We start from the raw sequence: 21,215 nt of genomic DNA on the forward strand, positions 1-21,215 counted from the left end.
GAAATTTGAAGGCAAAGATAATTTTATTGTTTGGAAAAATAGAATTCATACAATTCTTGTGCAAAATCACTGTTGTAAAGTTCTAAAAGAAATTGACAAACTTCCATCCTCTATGATTGAGGAAGAAAAAAACCGATATGATGGAGTTGTGCTATAGTACCCTAATTTTGTATTTGGAAAATAATGTTATGAGAAGAGTAAGAGATTGTACTAAAATTGATAAGGTTTGAACTAAACTTGAAGAGTTGTGTATCATCCCTACCTAGCATTATCTTGTTGAAAGAAAAATTGTTTAGTTTTAAAATAGATGCTTCTAAATCTTTATCTAATAATGTATAAGATTTTTATAAACTATCATGTGATTTAACTGATCTTAACGACGAGCTTACTGATAATACTCTTGCTGTCTTGTTATTGAATTCTTTGCTTAAAATGCATGCTAGTGTAAAGAATGCTATTATATATGGTAGATAATTTGTGACTCTTCATGATGAGATGGAAACTCTTAAGATTAGGGATATAGAAATGAAATCAGAAAAGAAAAATAAGGTTGATGGTGAGGGGCTTTATGGGAATTCTGAAAATAAGAATAACATGGAGAATAAGAAGAAATTCATAAATAAGAAAAATAAGAAGTTTGCGGAGAAGAATAACAACAATAATAACCAATTTAACAATAACCAACAACAACAATAATAATAATTTAAAGCTAAGGGTAAAGTGTGTTATTGTTGTAAGAAAGAGGGGCATATTAGGAAGAATTTTTGGGAAAGCTTAAGAAAATAAAAGGAAAATGGTGGTGAGAGAAGTGTAACTACTAACGTGTTTAATGTTACTAGTGATGCACTAGTAGTTTCCCCTATGACCGACCTACAGAATTTTGATCTTTAAGTCTATTAAGGGTGACATGGTCCTTATGGGAAATGACTAAGTTTGTGAAATTGAGAATATTGGTTTTATTAGACTTAGGTTGGATGATGAGAAATTGAGAGACTTAGAACAAATAAGACACGTTTCTGGTTTAAGAAGAAATTTGTTGTCTTTGAGTCAATTTGATTCAAAGGGATTTCATTATTGTTCTAAGGATGGTTGCTATAGGATTATGAAGGGAAATGATGTGGTATTGACTGTTGAGTTGAGAAATGAGCTTTATTTTCTTAATAGGAATGTAATTCTTGGTGTTGCCTCTATTGCTAGTGAAGAGCTAAGTAAGGTGGAATTGTAACATAGAAGACTATGTCATATAAGTAGCAAAGGCCTAGGTTATTTGTGTAGAAATTATCACTTGAAACTAAATAAATCTGAAACTTCAAATTTTGTGACATATGTGCCATGGGTAAGCTCCATAAAATTAAGTTTTCACATTTTACTTATAAAACTTCTCATGTGCTTGAACATATACATTATGATTTGTGGGTCTCTCCCAATGTTCCCCCATCCCTCTTAGGTGCACGATACTTTTTGTCTATTATTGATTATTATTCTAGGAAAGTTGGTTATATTTTCTTAGAGATAAATATGTTGTATTTGATAAGTTTCTTGAATGGAATATGATGATTGAAAATCAAATTGACAAGAAAATAAAGAAACTTACAACCGATAATGGACTAGAGTTTTGTAATGATAATTTCTTGACTTTGGTAAGAAATTTTGGGTTGAGGCTGCTAGTATGACTTTACAGGCTTTGAAATTAATAGGTCTCCTAGTTCCTTTACAGGCTTTGAAATTCCTAAAAGTAGGTGATCTAAGGTTGATTTTGATTATAGTGTTCTAAAACCTTTTGGATGTATTGCTTATATCCACCAAAGTAAGGGAAAGTTAGAACCTAGGGGTAAAAAGTGTTTGTTCTTAGGATATCCTCTAGGTGTTAAAGGTTATAGGTTATGGTGTCTTTAAGATAAAAAACTATTGTAAGTAGAGATGTTAAATTTAATGAACTAGAGTTTGTTAAGCCTAGATCCTCTAGCAGATAGCATATTATCCAAGACCTTGATAGTAGTCTTATTGAGGTGAAGTTTGACAGTAGGCCCAGTGTTGAGCTTGATACCCCTGATCCTATTGATTTGGATGTTGATTTGAAGTCACCTAATGGTTCTTTAAATGTTAAACAAGAGGCTAGTGAATAAGGAACCCTAAATAATTATCTCTTGGCCAACGATAGGGCTAGAAGAGAGATTAGGAAGCCTTCTGGGTTTGCTAATGTAAGTGAAAGTGTGATTTGTGGTTCGGACTTAGTTTCTTTTGCCTTTAGTGTTGCTAATCAATTAGAAGCTAGCGAGCAACCTTTAAAGAAGCCCTAAATAGTCTTGAAAGTGGTGAGTAGTTAGCTGCCATGAAGGAAGAGATGGATTATTTGGTTAAGAATGAGACTAAGAAGCTTGTTGATAGACTTAAGGGCAATAAAGTCATAGGTTCTAAGTGGGTTTATAAGCTCAAGTTTGAAATCCCTAGAGTAGAAAGACCTAGGTTTAAGGCTTAGTTTAATAACTAAAAGGTTACTCTCAGACTAAAGGTGTTGATTATAATGAGGTGTTTTCACCTGTGGTTAGGCACACTTTTATTCGGATTCTCTTGTCTCTTGTTGCTCTCTTTGATCTTGAGTTGGAACAAATTGATGTCAAGACTGCCTTCTTAAATGGAAGACTTGAGGAGTAAAATGTTGAGATTCTTGTATGGGTTAAAACAATCTCCTAGAAAATGGTATACAAAAGATTTTATGCTTAAGAATAACTTCAAAATAAGTTATTATGAGTCTAAACCCACGACCTCTTCACTAAGAGGTGTTGGTTTTAACCACTAGAACAGCTCTGCATTGGCTAAACCTCATACTTTTTATTTATCTCTTATTATATGTTGATGATATGCTTATTGCTTGCTAAGATATATTCCAAATTTGTAAGTTGAATTAACCCTATAATTTACATCTTCTAAAATTTCTCATAATGCAATTCTTTGAAATTAATGTTTAAGATTGTGACATGTGGCATCTAATTATCCTATGGTCACAATTAGATGCCTAATTACAAAGGAAATCTGAAAAATCCTAAAATATTTCTCTTTTTGTCTCTCTTCTCTCTTCATAGAATCCAAAAAAATCCCTAAAATCTCTCCCTATGGGGCGAGAAGGAGAGATTTTAGGTATTTTCAGATTCCATGAAGAGAGATGTAAAAAGGGAGAGATTTCAGGGACTTTTCAGATTTTCCTTGTAATTAACATCTAATTGCGATCATAAAATAATTAGATACCACATGTCATGATCTAAGACCCTAATTGTAAGGAATTCGAGGACGGAAAATTGTAGAGGATGCAGATTATGCAAGGATCTTTGACATCAAAACAATGAACAGGTCGACCCTCAGATAGACATATTCTTTCTAGAACTTCTCAAAATAAATGTTTTAAAGAAGGAAGCCAGGGAAGACCCAATAGAAAACATGTCCTCTAGCAATTCATTTCTTCTCCTCCTCTTCAGCTGTGATTTTCACAGTTCAAGTTCTGCAATCAAATTCTAAAACTCTAGCCTTGAGAAGGAGAATGGGGAAGAGAGCAGAACCACCGAGGGTAGGGGTTACTGCTGCAACAACAACATGTTTGCTTCTTATGCCTCTGATTTACACTATAACACTCTACCAACTTCATTCCTGTAATTCACTCATCCTTATCTCTCCTTTCCTTTCTTAATTCATGTATTCTCACTTTTTAATTGATGGTTTAGAGACCAAATCGTAGCGTAACTAAATATATTTGACCTCTATGAATTGTTGTTTCCTTGTGAAGGGAAGCAAGCTCCAAGTAAGTGTGATGGGGTTATAGGTGAAGCTCATGTTGTTGCTCCTGCTCCTGCGACAGTTGCAAGCAATAATGGAGGCATCAACGATGGCAGTGGCCCTGGAGAGGATGATTCACTAAAGCTTTTGCTAGCAAGTCTATTACAAGGTTTTGCTTCACTTACAATTAGTTGCTATAGCTTGCAAAGTTCAGTCTCACCTAACTACTCCTACTTCAAATTTTCAAAAGCAACCAACAGATTTCAATGTTTGACATTGTTTTTTAACCTCAACTTAGTTCAGCGTGATCCTCTGCATGAACTTGGAGTCAACCACTTGGCATTTTATGAAGAAAAGAAAAAGAAATTTAGATCCAAAGGAATTTTCAGCCTTTCAATTGTGTGCTAATTAAGGTTATAAACCGTTTCTTTTCTTAAAAAAAGATGATAAACTCATTGATTCTAAGGACTTTTTTAGGGCACGGATCTGCACACGGATAATGTGAAATAGTCATTTCTTAAAAGATGGTATTATGAGAAAATATAAAAATAGGGCAAAACACACTGCAGATTTCAGTAGAGTTATGCTATAATGATATGGGATTTTATGATCATATGAGTCTTGTGAAGGTTGTTAGCAATTAATACATACTCCCCCCCCCCCCCCCCATGAAACAGCATTTTTGTCAAAAAAAATTTAAAATTTTTGTGCCTCAGCCCAACATTATTGAGAGGAGAGTGAGGGGAAACAGTAGGATGTAGGTTTGTATTTCCTTAGGTGTTTTTGTTATAGATTCAAAGTTGGTATTTGGCTCTTTTTCTTGGATGAAATCTCTCAATGTGTGCACAATGAGTTATAAGATTCATATACATATAATATTTTAATTTAAAACTATTCTATGGATTAGAATATTTCAAGTGGCTAAATCCTATAATTCATTGAGTACTTATTAGGAGATCCTTCCAAGGAAAGGATCCAAACTTAGCTGAAAATTTTTCTAACCCTGAAAAAGAACCTAAAATTTTTCCTCATATATCAAAATCTTTATTTCCAATGCCAATTTAGTTAGATTTAATTCTTTGTACAACCATTGCATGGCAAATGATTTTCTAAGGTTATTATTCTTTAGATTTAGAATTTTTCAGGGAATTTCCGGGGGGGCCCCCCCCCCAAAGCCGGGGGGGGGGGGGGGCCCCCCCGCCCCCCCCCCCCCCCCCCCCCCCCCCCCCCCCCCCCCCCCCCCCCCCCCCCCCCCCCCCCCCCCCCCCCCCCCCCCCCCCCCCCCCCCCCCCTTTTCTTTTCCCCCCCCCCCCCCCCCCCCCCCTCCCCCCCCCCCCCCCCCCCCCCCCCCCCCCCCCCCCCCCTCCCTTGCCCAACCTGTAGGTCTAGATTGAAAAGTACAGAAGTCTATCTGAAAAGGACCCCAAGTTCAACACTATCAAGTTTGTACGTATACTATGAACATAAAGTTTTGTACAAAAAGAAAAATACATAGAATCTGATTGCATCTCTTTAACTTTTTATTTTAAGTTTTTTAGTTTTGTTTTTTAACTTTTCTTTCCCCAAAATCTCCAATACTTATTTTTGGACTAAACATTCAAAAATAATATGGATTGATTGAGTGGGATTTTTTTTTTCCAGTTATCATCAATCAGTCATAGCAATTGAGGCCTACATGTCTGAGAGAGGGGGGAAGACATGCTAGGGGCGGAGGTTCACTGTTTTGCATAAGATGCTACCACCACTGTGCTATAAGCAGATCCACGTTAGGTGGAAATATAGTTGCGCTTGTTCCTATCACTTACCAAATAAAGCTTCTTCCCGTAACATCTTGGTGCTCCACTCCCTTGTTCCCCTTATTCTGGGAGCCCAATTGCCTTTGGACCACCATAGCAGTGTTCCCACCGGGACATACCTACCCCTAGATGCCCATTTGAAAAGTTGTGATGGACATAAGAATGTGATATACAATTAGAAGAACCACAGAAATGCTCAAAAGAAAACTGTTTCTGTTTTCTTCTTTTCCTTTCTCAAATAAGAATTTCCTTGTCATTGATCACTGGATAATAATGTTTTTGTTAATTACGTCCAAATGAATTTTCAAACAGGGGAAGATAGAACGGAGCTAGAGATTATCGGATTTGGGTGTAAATCTGATCCAGAAAATGATTTCTGTGTTACAAATCAACAAGTCTGGATGAAGTCAAACCTGAGTGCCTTGAGCGTCTACCTCTCCTGCCAAAGCTTGCTGGAAATGCCGCGCATGGTGAGGCCATACGTGAAGAAGAACGACGACCATGCACGCAGATACGTCAATGAGATTGCCATTATGCCCTCCAACAACACTAACAATACCTGCGATGTCACCCACGAGGTACCCGCCGTTGTCTTCTCTACAGGTCTCGTCGGAAATGTCTTCCACGAACTGAACGAGATTATCCTCCCCCTCTTCCTCACCTGCCGTCACTTCCGCTCTCGTCTTCAATTTGTCATCACCGATTACAATCACATCTGGGTTAACAAGTTCCGGCGAATTCTCTCTCATCTCTCCGACTACGAAATCATCAACGCTTCGGAAGACAACAGGGTCCATTGCTTCCCTGGAGCCGTTACCGGCCTTCACTTCCACAATGACAACCTTGTCTGCACCAACAGTGACTTGCCTATCAACTGTTCGATGGAAGAGTTCAGAGAATTCCTCAGAAAGACATTCCAGCTCAAAATCAAGAACATGGCCCAACTGAACAACAACAGCTCTTCTACTACTACGAATTCCAATCAAGACTACAAGAAGCGAAAGCCCGTGCTTGTCCTTCTGTCACGACCACATTCTCGCAAATTCTTGAACGACGGTGAGATGGTGAAGGTGGCGACTGAATTAGGGTTTCGAGTTATCGTGGCACAGCCTGATCTAACGTCGAACTTAGACAAGTTCTCACGTGTGGTGAATAGGTGTCATGTTCTGGTGGGTGCTCATGGAGCAGGGCTCACCAACGAGGTCTTCTTGCCGGAAGGTGCGGTGCTCGTGCAGGTAGTACCTTTGGGTGTTCAGTGGGCCTCCACCCACTATTACGGGATTCCTGCGAGAGAGATGGGCATTCAGTACTTAGAGTACCAGATCAGTCCCCAAGAGAGCTCGCTCTTGGATGTTTATGGTCCCAATCATACGGTCATTACTGATCCTGATTCCATACACCGCCAGGGTTACAATGTTGGTAGGCCTATCTACATTGACGGCCAAGATCTAAGGCTAAATCTCACCAAGTTTAGAGGCACTCTTACGCAAGCACTCGCACTTCTTGGCCGCTAGGGGATGTATTGTAGCGTGTATTGTTTCTTCTTTTCTTTTCTTTTTTTTTTTTTTTTTTTTCCAGAATAGAGACAACTCAAAACATGTATGTGTAATTTGGTAATCTCATCTTAACTTTAAAGGTAAAATGTATATTTAAATGATAACGTCATCTCTTAACTTTAGAGGAGCAAAAAAGAATCCATTCAACCATTGGAGTTGGATCCCCATGATCTTAATTATGATGAAGGAAAGGACCTTTACTCTCTAAAGTTTAAATTGAAAGTGTAAATGAATTAGACAATGGATTAAACTGAGAAAGCAAACTTCATTTTTATACTATTTTTGGAAAAAAAAAAATTTGGGGGTGTGCAGAGGTGAAGGTAGCTTGTATTGAAAATGAAATTGAGTTATTTACATATACCCCACCTAAGTTGGGTCAAAACTTGATCATGTTATTAAATTACATCCAACCGACAACCAACAGTCCCAATTAGTGCACAGTTAAGTCACAAAATGAAATGACCAAAATACCTTCCTAATCGAATTATTAAACTACTCTTGTGTCTCATCCCATACTCAACCTTTGGGTGGGAAAGGGTTTCCACCCCCCCCCCCCCCCAACCAGCCACCATTGGCCCCACCTTCCACCTCCAGAAAATAGCCAGATTCATCGTCTGCAACTTCTTTTGAGAAACCCAAAGTTATTAAAAGAATCACCTGAATCAAGTGGTTGAAATACACTACTTTTTTCCTGCAACTCTTGGTGGTGGAGTTGGTGATACTGCAGAATGGACCTTCGTCCTGTTTCGGCCAAACTTCACCCCAATTCACAACGTCTAGGTTTCACGCGATGGGAATGTAGTGATTTCTTTTCAGTCTCTGATTTTGGAAAAGCGAAGAAGAAATCATCTAGAAAAATTGTAAGAGTTTTGGTTGTGTTGTGTATTTGTGAAATTATATTTTGGAAATTTTGGTTAACCAAGAGGGGCTGGGAGGAGGGGCAGTATCACCCACAGATGACATTGTCATAAAATTTGGTCTCTTTGTGGTACTAAAGCATCAAGGCAAAGATGACTCTGTCGTACCCACACCAAAATCTACTGATGCATGGTGGCTTCGAGGTGGAGAGGATTCCAAGAGAGTGAGGGTTGGATACCTGAACGTCATTGATCCCTGCCTCTGTTAGAGTGGTGTGGAGAGATTTCATGGCAGATCAAAGCTTAACAATGAGGTATTTATCATTGGTGGCTGTTGGGAAATGCCATGTCAGCATTGTCACATCAGCCTCCATTAGTTTTGATGATAACAAACATGAATTACTAATGGCTATACTAAGTTGTGTTTGTCTAGTTCAATATGAGAGCAAGTGAACCAAATCCAACTCAATGCCGAATACCTAAACCCAAGTTAAGGCCAAGACCAAGCCAAGATGGAATAAAGTTTAAGTCAAAAAAGCATGAAGAATGGAGTACAAGAAGACTCAAAAACATCAATGATCATCAACTCAAGCTCAAACATGAAGACTTAGCAAAGTAGGACTTAAGTCATTTTATGTACACTCATATGTAATTGCACTCAATTATACACATATCATGTCATTAGACTGACCTAGGACATGTTAGGAGAGTGTATGAGGCTTAGGATTAGATAAAAAAACCTAAAAACCCAATCAAGTCCCTAAATGCACATTATTGTGCTCTCTGTACTGCAAATGGATGTCCGTCTGATCACAAAGAGCTAGACGGAATTTCCGTCTAGCTATAGCAAGCTAGACAGACGTCCGTCTGACCAGACGGACATCCGTCTAGTCCTGACTTAAGCCCAATGGCTATTTTTTAAACGACTATTTTAAGACGGATCTCCATCTATTATTAGATGGACATTTGTATGGATTGAGATTTCACAAAATTTTCTATCCGTTGGGATGTTGAGCTAAGTAATTGCATGCTATCTATTTAAGCCCAACCAACCCCATTTGAGAGCCTTGAACCTTGCCAATTGATCAACTACTCCCCAAGTACTCTCAAGCTCTCAAATTACAAGAAATTACTTGTTTTGCTTCTCACCCATACTCCACCTTTGAAGAACATACCATGGTATTTATGCAAGCTCATTGGAGCAAAGGTTAAGGTAATTGAAGGCTTTTTATTGGAAGGTCATTGGTGGTGCAAATCATATCATTTGGGCATACAACTCTCATTGCATCACACTCACACAAGAGGTAAAGTTTCACACCTCTTGTTAGGTAACATCCTTATATATTTTTTTTTCAATTTTAGTCTAAGTAGATTAGAATTGATTTTGGGTGCTTTTGCTCGTGAATAAAGATTGAAGAGGGTGTTATTCCTCGTGAACAAAGATTGTAGAGAGTGCTATTGCCCGTGAACAAAGATTGTAAAAATGTGTTCTTGCCCCGTAACAAAGATTATAAATGTTTGATTCTCTACTCACCATATTGAAAGAGAATCACCAGTGAAAATCTCTCTTAAGGCCAAGAGAAGAGTGGACGTAGACTTGTAAAGTCAAACCACTATAAATTCTTGTGTTGTGGTTGTTTGAAATTGTTTAATTTCATTTTAATTTTCAATTTACCTTGAATTTGCAATCAAACTGAAGAATTGGGGAATTCCACTAGTTGCAACATAATCACCCCCCTCTAGGTTGCACCAACAACTGATATTAGAGCAGAGGCTTAATTTGAGATCGAAATCAGCTCTAAAAGAGTAAAAGATCATGGTCTTTCCTTTTGACCATGTCCTCTCAAGAGCAAAAGACTTAACCCATCTTAGACCTCCATACTTTGATGGATTAAGGGTTTGCCTATTGGAAAAATAGGCTTGAAGATTTTGTTTGTGCATATGATTTTGATGTTTGAAACATCATCACATGTGGACCAAGGAAAATTCTTAAAGTAGATGAACATGACAATAAAATACCCAAACCCAAAGTTGAGTGGACTTCAACCAACAAGGCCAAAATTCAATTAAACCACAAAGCAAAAATGTTTTTGCAATGTACTTTAAATGAAATAATTTACAATAGATGTGGGATTTGCAAGAATGTTAAGGATATTTTTGATAAGTTGGTTGTCACATATGAAGAGACCGACCACATCAAAAAGATGAACTTAGATATTTATATACTTCAATATGAAAACTTTAAATGTTAGATGATGAGAATATTACTTATCTATTTAATAGATTCACTAACATTGTTAACAAGTTGCCTAGCCTTATAAAGGACTTCACAAATGATGATATGACAAGAAAAATCTTAAGAGCTCTTCCACCATCATGGAGACCCAAAAGGACCGCAATTCAATAAGTGAAAAATTTATCAAAAACCACCATTGATGAGGTTATGGGGTCTTTGCTTGGTTATGAAGTTGAGCTTGAAGAGAACAACAAATTCAAACCAAGCATGCAACAGGATCGAAAGAAGAAGTCCATATCTTTAAAAAGTACCATCAAAGTGAAAGAAGAAAGTGAAAGTGAACGGGAAGACTCGGACATTGAGAATGAAATAAACTCAATTACCAAAGAGTTCAAGAAATTTCTCAAAAAGAAAAGAGGATAGCACTTTCACAAAGAAGAATCCTCTTAGGAGCACAAAGGTAAAAATCTTTCTAAGGAAAGAATTTATGCTTCTAACAAAAGTGTCACTTGTTGTAAATGTATGAAACCGGGTCACATCGAATCCGAGTATCCAAATGAAGAAAAGAAGAGAGCCTATATGGCCGAAATATCCTACATCACTAGTGATGATGATAAAGAAAAAGAGAAGTCCGATGAAAAAAAATCAACTTGGCTCTTATGGCAAGATTGGAGGAAGAACAAGAAGACCTTGAGGTAAATTCTTCCTATAGTCTAAAAATACATTAATAATGGTGATAAGGGTTAAATGAAACAAATGACATGGATAGGGACAACTTAATTGGAATCTTGTTCAAAACAATTAAGGACCTTGAAAAAGGCTATTAAGGGAGAGCTTGTTGTCATCTCTTTTTTGCATTAATTATAGGGGAAAGCGCATAGGTGAGGGAGAGCATGTCATCATTTATATTATGCATCTATTTAGAGGGAGCATGCATATATGAGGGGGAGCATATGTTAAGGGGGAGAGTTATTTGAGGGAGGAGCATATCCTTATATTGTTTGTTGATGACAAAAGAGGGAGAGAATGTATAAATTAGAATTAGGTATTCATTGGTTATTCATGGAAAACATGTGATAACATACATATAAATGATGATTAATTGTTATTAATGACTTCATATTTTCAGTCATTCATGTGTTTGTCATCATCAAAAAGGGGGAGATTGTTGAAAATGTCATGTTAGCTTGAAATGGTTCACGTCTCTACTTGAATGAAAGCATAGAAGGCTAGAGCTACATTGTTCATGATGTTGTTGGAGTTTTATAGCTGAAGGGAGTAAAGAAGGTAAAGGAATCGAAGTGGCCATAGCTGAGGATTTGGAGGTTTCGTGCTTCACATCCTCATGGGGGGAGCTTTGTCGTCTGCAAGGGTCAAACCCATGACCTCTCCACCGAGAAGTATGGGTCTTACCACTCTACCAACCCTGCATTGAGGAAGTCCTTACTCTTTTGATTTTCACCATTGGATTTAATTGTAAAGACATGATGCAAATCTTACGGTAGAATAGATGTGAGGGTATTTTGGTCATAAAAATCACAATTTGTCCTTAATTGATCTTATTGGATACCTCAGGGGAGGCAAATGCAAAGTGTCAATTTATTTGGACTAAAAATAACATGGACAAAACCTCAGAGGATCCAAATGAAAATTACCGTTTAAATTTTTTGATTATAAAACTTAAGTATTAGAGACATTTGTATAATAATGCCATTAAATATCTTTAAATAATGGCATTATTCCCTCATTTGGGAATATTGTTTCTAATATAAAATATTAAATACAGTCTTTGGTGGACGCCTCTAGAAATATTTTATAAATCTCTCTAAAGTCCTATGTTTAATTCATAATACTGACTACATGTGTGCATGTCACTAACAAAGGCCAATAAAAAAATAACTCTGCAACCACCACACAAAGAGAGAGACAGAGGGGAAAGGGGAGATTATATTTATAACCCTGATGTTCTCTAGCAATTCATTTTCTTCTTCTTCTCCTCTTCAGCTGTGATTTTCACAGTTCAAGTTTCTGTTATCTGGTTATAGAAGTCAAGTCTTGAAGTGGATGGGGAAGACAACAGAATCACTGAGCGTAAGGGTGACGGTGACTACTGCAGCAACAACATGTTTGCTTCTTACGCCTCTGATTTATACTATAACACTCTACCAAGTTCATTCCTGTAATTCACTCATCCTTATCTCTCCTTTCCTTTCTCAATTCATGTATTCTCACTTTTTCGTTGAGTAACACAATAAATTTGACGTATATGCATTATTGTTTGTTTGTGAAGGGAAGGAAGCTCCAAGTAAGTGTGATGGGGTTGTAGGTGAAACTCATGTTGTTGCTCCTGCTCCTGTTCCTGTGACAATTCCAAGTAACGGAGGCATCAACAATGGCAGCAGCCCAGAAAAGAATGATTCACTAAAGTTTTTGCTTGCAAGTCTATTACAAGGTTTTGCTTCACCTACAATTAGTTGTTATTTCTGTCTCACCTAGCTGCTCCTATTTCTAATTTTGAAACACAACCAACAGATTTCAAGGTTGAAAATTGTTTTTTTCTCTCAATTTAGTTTAGCTTGGATAACTCTGCATGAACTTGAAGTTAACCACTTGTCATTTTATGGGGAAAAGAAAAGGATATTTAGGTTCAAAACGAATTTTCACCCTTCTAATTGTGTGCTAAAATCATAAACCCCTAAAAAATTGGAAAAAAATTTCTTAGAAAAAAAAAAGGAAAAAAAGAGGAGAAGATAGTGGACAATAAACTAATTGATTCTAAAGAATTTTTTGGATAGTGTAAAATAGTAATTTCTTAAAAGATGGTATTATGAGAAAAGTAAAAAATTGGGGAAAACACATTTAGACATTACAATAGAGTTATGCTACAATGATATGGGATTTATGAACATATGAGTCCTTGAAGGGTGTTAGCAATTCAACATATACTTTTTTTTTTAAATGAAACAGTATTTTTTTATTAAAAAAATTTCTCTGGCTTTGCCTAATATTATTGAGAGTGAGGGGAAAGAGTAGGATGCACGTTTGTATATCATTAGGTGTTTTTATTACAGACCCAAAGTTGGAATTTGGCTCATCTCTTTGGAGGAAATCCCTTAATATGTGTCCAATGAGTTATAGGACTTATGCACATGTAATATTTTAATTTAAAGGCACTCTTTGGGTTAAAATATTGCACGTGACTAAATTCTATCAATATTGAACACTCATTGGGAAGCCCTTCAAAGGAGAGGATTTAAACTCAGTTGACATATTTTCTAACCCTAAAAGAAGACCTAAAATTTTTCCATCCTATGTCTAAATCTTTATTTCCAATGCCAAATAAGTCAGATTTAGTTCTTGTACAACTACTGCATGGCAAATGATCTTCCAAGGTTACTATTCTGTATATCTAGAAATTCTTTTTTCTTAACTGTAAATCTAGATTGAAAAAAAAAAGAGAAATACTTTTTTTTGAAATAAAATCTAATTGCATCTCTTTAACTTTTTATTATTATTATTTTAAAGTTTTTTTTTTTTTTCCCTAATAGAACCTCCTATACTTAATTTTTTTAACCAAACCTTCGTAAAAAGATGCATAGAAGAGGCTACCGCCCACGTTAGGTGGAAGTCTTAGTTTTGCTCCTTCCTGTCACTTACCAAAGAAAGCTTCTTGCTATCACATCTTGGTGCTCCACTTCCTTGTACTTCTTCTTCTGGGACCCCAATTGCATTTGGACCACCATAGCAGCGTGCCCACGTGGACCACAAAATGCAGTTCTTCTATGCCAAGGATACACCCTAGATGGCTAGATTCTCATTTGGCAATTTGTGATGGACATAAGAACGTGATATACATATATAATTAGAAGAACTACAGAAATGCTCAAAAGAAAACTGTTTCTGTTTTCTTCTTTTCCTTCTCATTAATCACTGGATAAACATGTTTTTGTTAATTTAAGTCCAAACGAATTTTCAAACAGGGAAAGATAGAACGGAGCTAGAGATTATCGGATTTGGGTGTAAATCTGATCCGGAAAACGATGTGTGTGTCACAAATCAACGCGTCTGGATGAAGTCAAACCTGAGTGCCTTGAGCGTCTACCTCTCCAGCCAAAGCTTGCTGGAAATGCCGCGCATGGTGAGGCCATACGTGAAGAAGAACGACGACGTACGCAGACACGTCAAGGAGATTACCATTATGCCCTCCAACAACACGAATAACACCTGCGATGTCACTCACGATATACCCGCCGTCGTCTTCTCTACAGGTCTCGTCGGAAATGTCTTCCACGAACTGAACGAGATTATCCTCCCCCTCTTCCTCACCTGCCATCACTTCCGCTCTCGTCTTCAGTTTGTCATCACCGATTACAATCGTATCTGGGTTAACAAGTTCCGGCGAATTCTCTCTCATCTCTCCGACTACGAAATCATCAACGCTTCGGAAGACAACAGGGCCCATTGCTTCCCTGGAGCCGTTACCGGCCTTCACTTCCACAATGACAACCTTGTCTGCACCGCCAACAAGGACTTGCCTATCAACTGTTCGATGAAGGACTTTAGAGAATTCCTCAGACAGACATTCCAGCTCAAAATCAAGAACGTCGCCCAACTGAACTACAACAGCTCTTCTACTACTACTAGTTCTAATCAAGACTACAAGAAGCGAAAGCCCGTGCTCGTCCTTCTGTCACGACCACATTCTCGCAAGTTCTTGAACGAAGGTGAGATGGTGAAGGTGGCGACTGAATTAGGGTTTCGAGTTATCGTGGCAAAGCCTGATCTAACATCGAACTTCGATAAGTTCTCACGTGTGGTGAATAGGTGTCATGTTCTGGTGGGTGCTCATGGAGCAGGGCTTACCAACGAGGTCTTCTTGCCGGAAGGTGCAGTGCTGGTGCAGGTGGTACCGTTGGGTGTTCAGTGGGGCGCCACCCACTATTACGGGATTCCTGCGAGAGGGATGGGCATTCAGTACTTGGAGTACCAGATCAGTCCCCAAGAGAGCTCGCTCTTCGATGTTTATGGTCCCAATCATACGGTCATTACTGATCCTGATTCCGTACACCGCCAGGGTTACAATGTTAGTGGGCCCATCTACGTTGACGGCCAAGATCTCAGGCTTAATCTCTCCAAGTTTAGAGATACTCTTATGCAAGCACTTGCACTTCTTGGCCGCTAGGGGTTGTATTGTAGCGTTCTTGTTTCTTCTTTGTATTTTTGGAATGAAAACAATCCAAAACATGTTAACGTTAAAGGCAAGATATAGATTTAAATGGTAATATCATCTTAACTTTAAAGGTGAAAAAATAATCTATTCAACCAGTAATTTGAAAAGATTGTGTGTTAAAAGTCATGGACAGTAAAACCCATCATCTTAACCATGATGAAAGGAAGGACTTTTGTTCTCTATAGTTTAAGTTGCAATGCCTAAATGCATTAGACAATGGATTAAGCTTGAAACCAAAATGAGAAAGCAAAATTCATTTTTTTTTTTACTATTTTTGGATTTTTTTTCTTTTTTTTCTTTTATCTTTTTTTGGGGAAAGGTACTTTGTATTGTAAAAGAAAAGGGTTTCCTACGTATACCCTACCTAAGAGGGGCTAAAACTTAAAACTCATGTTAACTCCTTTAAATGGTTTAAAGCACGTGTAATCACAACTAAATTACGTCTAGTCCATCGCTAACAATACCAATTAGTGAACTCCGAGGGGTGGCTCAGTTGGCAAAGCCCAACGCTTCCACATAGGAGGTCAGAGTTCGAATCTTCTCGGGGCCAGTGGTGAAGTCCCGCCTACATTAACTATATAAAAAGTGCCTTGAGGATGTAGTTGACTAACGGTATGGTGCGTAAGAGAAAGAACTTGGCACCTCAACAAACCGGATGAACCTCATTTCCAAAAAAAACAATATCAATTAGTGCCCAGTTAAGTTACAAAATAAATAACCAAAATGCCTTCCTAATGTAAAATTATTAAACTATCTTTGTGTCTCATTCCATACCAACTCTTAGGCTGGCAAAGGGTTTTCACCCTTTACCTGTCTTCTTCTTACAACTTATCTAAAACCAGCCACCATTGTCAAAACCACCACACCTCCTCCCCCGGCCATCCACCCCCCCCTTGCTTTAACCTCTACAACTTTTTTTGAGAAACCAAAGTTCTTTAAAAAAATCACCTAAATTAGGTGGTTGAAATGCACAATTTTTTTCCCAAGAAGGTGTTGAAAGATGGATGTTCAAACTCGAGACCTTCTTGGTTTCTTTATATAAGAAATTGACACTATGGTATTAAAAGCATGTCCACGTGCAGAGAGATCTGATAAATGAATGTGAGAAGGGCTCGAGACTTTCATGGATCTGAGATTGATTGGATTTTGGGTGCCATCATAATTAATATCTTTACCGTTGCATTTTGAATTATAAATTAATCATTTTTTTTAAAATATTTTTAATAAAAAACGAAATATCTGTGATAAACTACATGAATACATTCTTAAACTAAACCGATCAAGTGACGCACATGGTTCACATGGAGCTTATTAAAGCAATAGAGCGAATGATGCGCAAAGAACTCCAAAAATAAATAGAGCAACCGATGCATATGACCAATTGAAATAAATAAATTGATGCACGTGAACGTATTTGAGTTTTTCTTCTTTCTTCTTTTTTATTGATAAACAACCAATAAAATTAAATGGAGCAAATGATGCACATTGTATTAGTTGGGAGGTCATGGGTTCAACCATTGTGGACGACAAAGCTCCCTCTGAAGATGTAATCAATATGCGCACAATCTGGCCCGAATGAACCTTAGACACAAAAAAGAAAAAAAGTAATGGAGCAAATGATGCACGTTGTATCTTTGGTTCGGTATTTACCAATCACGTTGTAATGACCTGAGAATCGTATGCACCAAATATGTCTTAACTATCCTAAATTGGAGATCATTGATAAATAATTTGGTTGAGCATCTTGATTGGATAGTTGAGAATATTATCATATTCGTATTCTTTTATAGTTGCATGGTTTTACGTTGCATCTTTTGCTTTTTTTTGATAGAACTCAAAATGTAATGTTTTGAATTCAAATTCTCTTATTACGATTTTTTTTAAAAAAAATATGGAAAACAAGCTCTGTTGTGCGAAGCAATGCACATATATACCAAATGATTGACAGAGAAAAAAAAATACAAGACTATTGAAGATTTTTAAATTTTAAAATTAAGTTTTTAATCTCAACCAATCATTTGGCACAAAAATGCATTGATATGCACAACAGAGAGATGTGTACAGCATATGATTTTTTTCTAATAAATATATGACTATATCTTTAGGAAATAATCTATTTAGCTATAAGTTTTAAGTCAACTTACACACCGACATATCCTTGGGAAGGAGTTTATATCTTAAGTCACAATCGCACAAGGAAGGAGGTGTTAAATTTGAATTGATGACCTCTTAAGTATTTAGGGTTAATTAATCTTTAAACTTTGCTTGAAATTACTTATGTCCTACTATCCCTAAGTTTCGTTAATTACTTGATGACATGACTATATTTTTTAAAATAATCTTAAGGTTTGTTATTATGTATTTATCTTTTATGTCATCTCATCAAGATTAGACTCTTCTAAATTTAATTAAAAATTACTAAAATATAAGGACAAAATTGATATTCTATAAACTTTTTTCTAAATGATGATAATATTGTCTTTGATTTCTTAATTTAACGAAGGACAAAATTGATATTACACTCACAATCTTGACAGCTTCATTTCATAAAAAGTAAGATTTGATTAGTAATTCTACTAAAAATAAATATTTAATTAACAATTAAACTATAATATAGTACAAGAGTACATCTAACGATCCAACAAAAAAAATAATCTTGGCCAAGTAAACTAAACCCTTTACCCTTGGAATTAAAGATTCCAAAGGCTTAACTTTTATTGGTGTTATCATGAATCTTCATGGCTTTGAAAGTATCGACTAATAATTGGATTTGTTTTAAACTCTTCTTTTCGTGGAATGGGAGGAACGTGTTGTTTGTTTTATTTTATAATTAACTGGTGTGTGAGGGTGTGTGGAAGGGAGAATTAACTGAATATTAAAATTCCGATTTATACAAGTTAACAAACTATTAGTCAATTCCATCATCAATATTAAACCATGATATTCAACTCATGTATATTAATTAATCGGATATGGACTTGTTCTAAGTGTACCCTAGGTCAAATATTTCATGCAGCCTTAACCAGCTCATGTTTGACAACTTTTTCTCTTCCGAAGCTTCTTCTTTGTCAAATTTCTTAGTAAAACAAGATCAGAAAACTTGCTTTGCACATGGAGGACCAGAAGGAATCAAAGCAGATCGAGCTAAAGAAGTCTTCGGTATCTAAGAGATTATATATCCAAGAAGCCCTGATTTCTCTTTAACATTTCTTCTTCTTCTTCTCCATCTTCTTCCTGTTACCACCATTTCTCTTGGGCTAATGTTGTTTTCTCAGTTTCAAGTTGGAAGCAAAGCTTCTATGAGCTCCAAAGGTGAATTCTTGAAAACGAAAATGGCGAAGGCAGCAGAACCAAAGGGTGTGGGGATCACCGCTGCAACATCATTATTTTTGCTTCTTGTGCCTCTCTTATACACTCTATCACTCTCCCCACTAGATTTCTGTAATTCTACTATCTTCTTCTTCTTCTTCTTCTTCTTCTTCACTCTTTCTATTCTGGTTTTTGGTTTATGTTATCAATCCAATTTTCAGTTAATTGACTCTTTACGTTGTTTTTATCCAGTACCAAATAGGTGTAATCGAGGTGGGAGTGAGGCTCCTGCTGTTGCTGCAGCTCTAATAGCAAGCGAAGGAAGCATTAAGGACGATGGTGGCAGTCATGAAGAGGATAATTCTCTGACGTTTCTGCTAACAAGTTTATTACGAGGTTTTCCACAAACCCATGACTTTGTAATTTAAAATTTTGATTTATATTGTGCTCAAATCTGACTCGTTCAAGCGAACCGTTTTGTAACCTATTCACAAAGAGAAAGAGTGTATGTTGATCTTGAGAATTGGTCAACCATCTCCAAAGCTTAAATCAGATTCAGAGACAATGCTACCCGAGGTCAGATGCTTAAGCTAGTGTATTAGAACAGATTTAACAGAATCATCTAATCAGATCAAGCACGGTTCACTGGAAGGAGTCAGATTTAGGCCGGCCAATTTCAAATTTCTGAATTCAAAGGAAAACTTTTAATATGGATATTTATTTATTTATTTTAAATTTGAAACAGGTGAGGATCGAAGGGAGCTAGAGACAAATGGATTTGCGTGTAAATCAGATCCAGAGAATGATGTTTGTGTTTCAAGCCAAAATGTCTGGATGAAAACAGACAATGGTACCTTAAACGTGTACTTGAGCTCGTCATTCGATGAGAACCAGAGCTTGCAAATGCGACAATTGCAGCAGGAACAGCAGCAACAGCAGATGCCACGCATGGTGAGGCCATACGTGAAGAGAAACGATGAGCAAGCTCGTTTACATGTCAATGAGATTACCATTCGTACGCCGCCGGAGTATAATTCCACCACCAAATCAACAGCCCAACCTGCCTGCGACGTCACCCACGACGTCCCCGCCGTCGTCTTCTCCACCGGTCTCATCGGAAACGCGTTCCATGAACTGAACGAGATCGTAATCCCACTCTTCCTCACCACCCATCACTTCCGCTCTCGGCTCCAATTCGTCATCACCGATTACAATCACATCTGGGTTAACAAGTTCCGGCGATTTCTCTCTCATCTCTCCGACTATGAAATCATCAACGCTTCAGAAGACACCAGAATCCATTGCTTCCCTGGAATCGTCACTGGCCTACACTTCCAAAACGACAACCTTGCTTGCAAGAACAGCGATTTGCCAGTCAACTGTTCGATGTTGGAATTCAGAGAGTTTCTCAGAGAAGCATTCCATCTCAAAATCAAGAACGTTGACCAGTTGAACAAGAAGAGAATTATTAATAATAGCATTGCCCAGAAAAAGCTGCGAAAACCAGTTCTTGTTCTGCTCTCACGACAACACTCTCGTAAGTTTTTGAACGAAGCTGGGATGGTGAAGGTGGCATCTGAATTAGGGTTTCGGGTGGTGGTGGCGAAGGCTGAGCTGACGTCGGATCTAGATAGGATCTCACGTGTGGTGAACAGGTGCGATGTTTTGGTGGGGTCACATGGAGCAGGACTCACCAATGGGGTGTTTTTGCCAGCTGGTGCGGTGATGATTCAGATGGTACCTTTGGGCTTGCAATGGGCCTCCACCCACTATTTCGGGATCCCAGCGGTGGAGATGGGCTTACATTATCTGGAATACCAAATCAGTCCAGAGGAAAGCTCACTATTCCAAATGTACGGTCCCGATCACCCCATCATCACCGACCCCAATTCCATATTCCAAAAGGGTTTCCCCCTTGGCAAGGCTATTTACATCGACGGTCAAGATCTCAGACCTGATCTCTTCAGATTCGAAGACACTCTTATCCGAGCTCTTCAACTTCTTGACCGTTAATTAATTTCCAATTTTGTTTTTTTCTTCATTTTTCTTTTTGACTTCTTGTGTACATTATTAGAAAGTGACCCCAATGAAAATGTATAGGTGTGCATCCCTTTCATTACACTTCCGTCTCTTATCCAAATTCTCAATCTTTTAGCATTTTATCTGATTTTGCTTCAGTCCTGTGCTTTAAATAATGCACAGGAATGTCAAGTCAAACATTTTTGACCATCAAATCAAAATTTTTGTTCTTGATTATTAATATTCAAAGGTTGAGATCAACTTCTCGACCGAAATTTCGGATCGTCGAATCTGAAATTTTGCATGATAGTCCTCCGTATTTAAGCAATTTCCTTATCTTATACATTCATTAATCTCATGACAGGATTACTCCCCCCCCCCCCTCAAATTTTCTTTTTTTTTTAATCTTATGAGAGTGATGTTTCCATAATGTGATTTATTATA

The 21,215-nt window shown here is 37.4% G+C and overlaps 3 protein-coding genes across 4 annotated transcripts; all 3 read left to right on the plus strand.

Moving 5' to 3' along the window:
- The first annotated feature begins 3,535 nt into the window (after positions 1-3,535).
- On the plus strand, positions 3,536-7,078 carry LOC149002764 (xylan glycosyltransferase MUCI21-like). The gene is made up of 3 exons (XM_089138770.1): positions 3,536-3,590; positions 3,779-3,937; positions 5,877-7,078. Exons 1-3 carry the CDS (start codon positions 3,536-3,538, stop codon positions 7,076-7,078), a joined length of 1,416 nt encoding a protein of 471 aa, XP_088994896.1.
- Positions 7,079-12,225: 5,147 nt separating this feature from the next.
- LOC149002765 (xylan glycosyltransferase MUCI21-like) lies at positions 12,226-15,465 on the plus strand. Its single transcript, XM_089138351.1, has 3 exons — positions 12,226-12,392; positions 12,504-12,665; positions 14,194-15,465. Exons 1-3 carry the CDS (start codon positions 12,278-12,280, stop codon positions 15,393-15,395), a joined length of 1,479 nt encoding a protein of 492 aa, XP_088994477.1. The 5' UTR covers positions 12,226-12,277; the 3' UTR covers positions 15,396-15,465.
- A 3,010-nt stretch (positions 15,466-18,475) lies between these two features.
- Positions 18,476-20,963, plus strand: LOC149002766 (xylan glycosyltransferase MUCI21-like). Of its 2 annotated transcripts, XM_089137904.1 has the most exons (3): positions 18,476-18,884; positions 19,005-19,148; positions 19,498-20,959. In XM_089137904.1, the coding sequence occupies exons 1-3, from the start codon at positions 18,704-18,706 to the stop codon at positions 20,763-20,765; spliced, it is 1,593 nt and encodes a 530-aa protein (XP_088994030.1). In that variant the 5' UTR covers positions 18,476-18,703; the 3' UTR covers positions 20,766-20,959. The 2 variants fall into 2 exon arrangements, with proteins under 2 accessions (XP_088994030.1, XP_088994029.1); XM_089137903.1 differs by having other exon boundaries at positions 18,476-19,148; positions 19,498-20,963.
- Positions 20,964-21,215: the final 252 nt, after the last annotated feature.

Source organism: Hakea prostrata, chromosome 10 (genome assembly GCF_041222555.1).
Source record: "Hakea prostrata isolate BN-2017 chromosome 10, UWA_Hpros_2, whole genome shotgun sequence".
Lineage (NCBI taxonomy): Eukaryota > Viridiplantae > Streptophyta > Magnoliopsida > Proteales > Proteaceae > Hakea > Hakea prostrata.

What these genes read in the sequence shown, in the direction of transcription:
- LOC149002764 (XM_089138770.1), top strand. Translation starts at nt 3,536, where the DNA reads ATGGGGAAGAGAGCAGAACCACCGAGGGTAGGGGTTACTGCTGCAACA. An exon ending in TACTGCTGCAACAACAACAT is followed by an intron (nt 3,591 to 3,778) that starts GTTTGCTTCTTA and finishes TTCCTTGTGAAG; the next exon opens with GGAAGCAAGCTCCAAGTAAG. An exon ending in GCTAGCAAGTCTATTACAAG is followed by an intron (nt 3,938 to 5,876) that starts GTTTTGCTTCAC and finishes ATTTTCAAACAG; the next exon opens with GGGAAGATAGAACGGAGCTA.
- LOC149002765 (XM_089138351.1), top strand. Translation starts at nt 12,278, where the DNA reads ATGGGGAAGACAACAGAATCACTGAGCGTAAGGGTGACGGTGACTACT. An exon ending in ACTCTACCAAGTTCATTCCT is followed by an intron (nt 12,393 to 12,503) that starts GTAATTCACTCA and finishes TTGTTTGTGAAG; the next exon opens with GGAAGGAAGCTCCAAGTAAG. An exon ending in GCTTGCAAGTCTATTACAAG is followed by an intron (nt 12,666 to 14,193) that starts GTTTTGCTTCAC and finishes ATTTTCAAACAG; the next exon opens with GGAAAGATAGAACGGAGCTA.
- LOC149002766 (XM_089137903.1), top strand. Translation starts at nt 18,704, where the DNA reads ATGTTGTTTTCTCAGTTTCAAGTTGGAAGCAAAGCTTCTATGAGCTCC. An exon ending in GCTAACAAGTTTATTACGAG is followed by an intron (nt 19,149 to 19,497) that starts GTTTTCCACAAA and finishes AATTTGAAACAG; the next exon opens with GTGAGGATCGAAGGGAGCTA.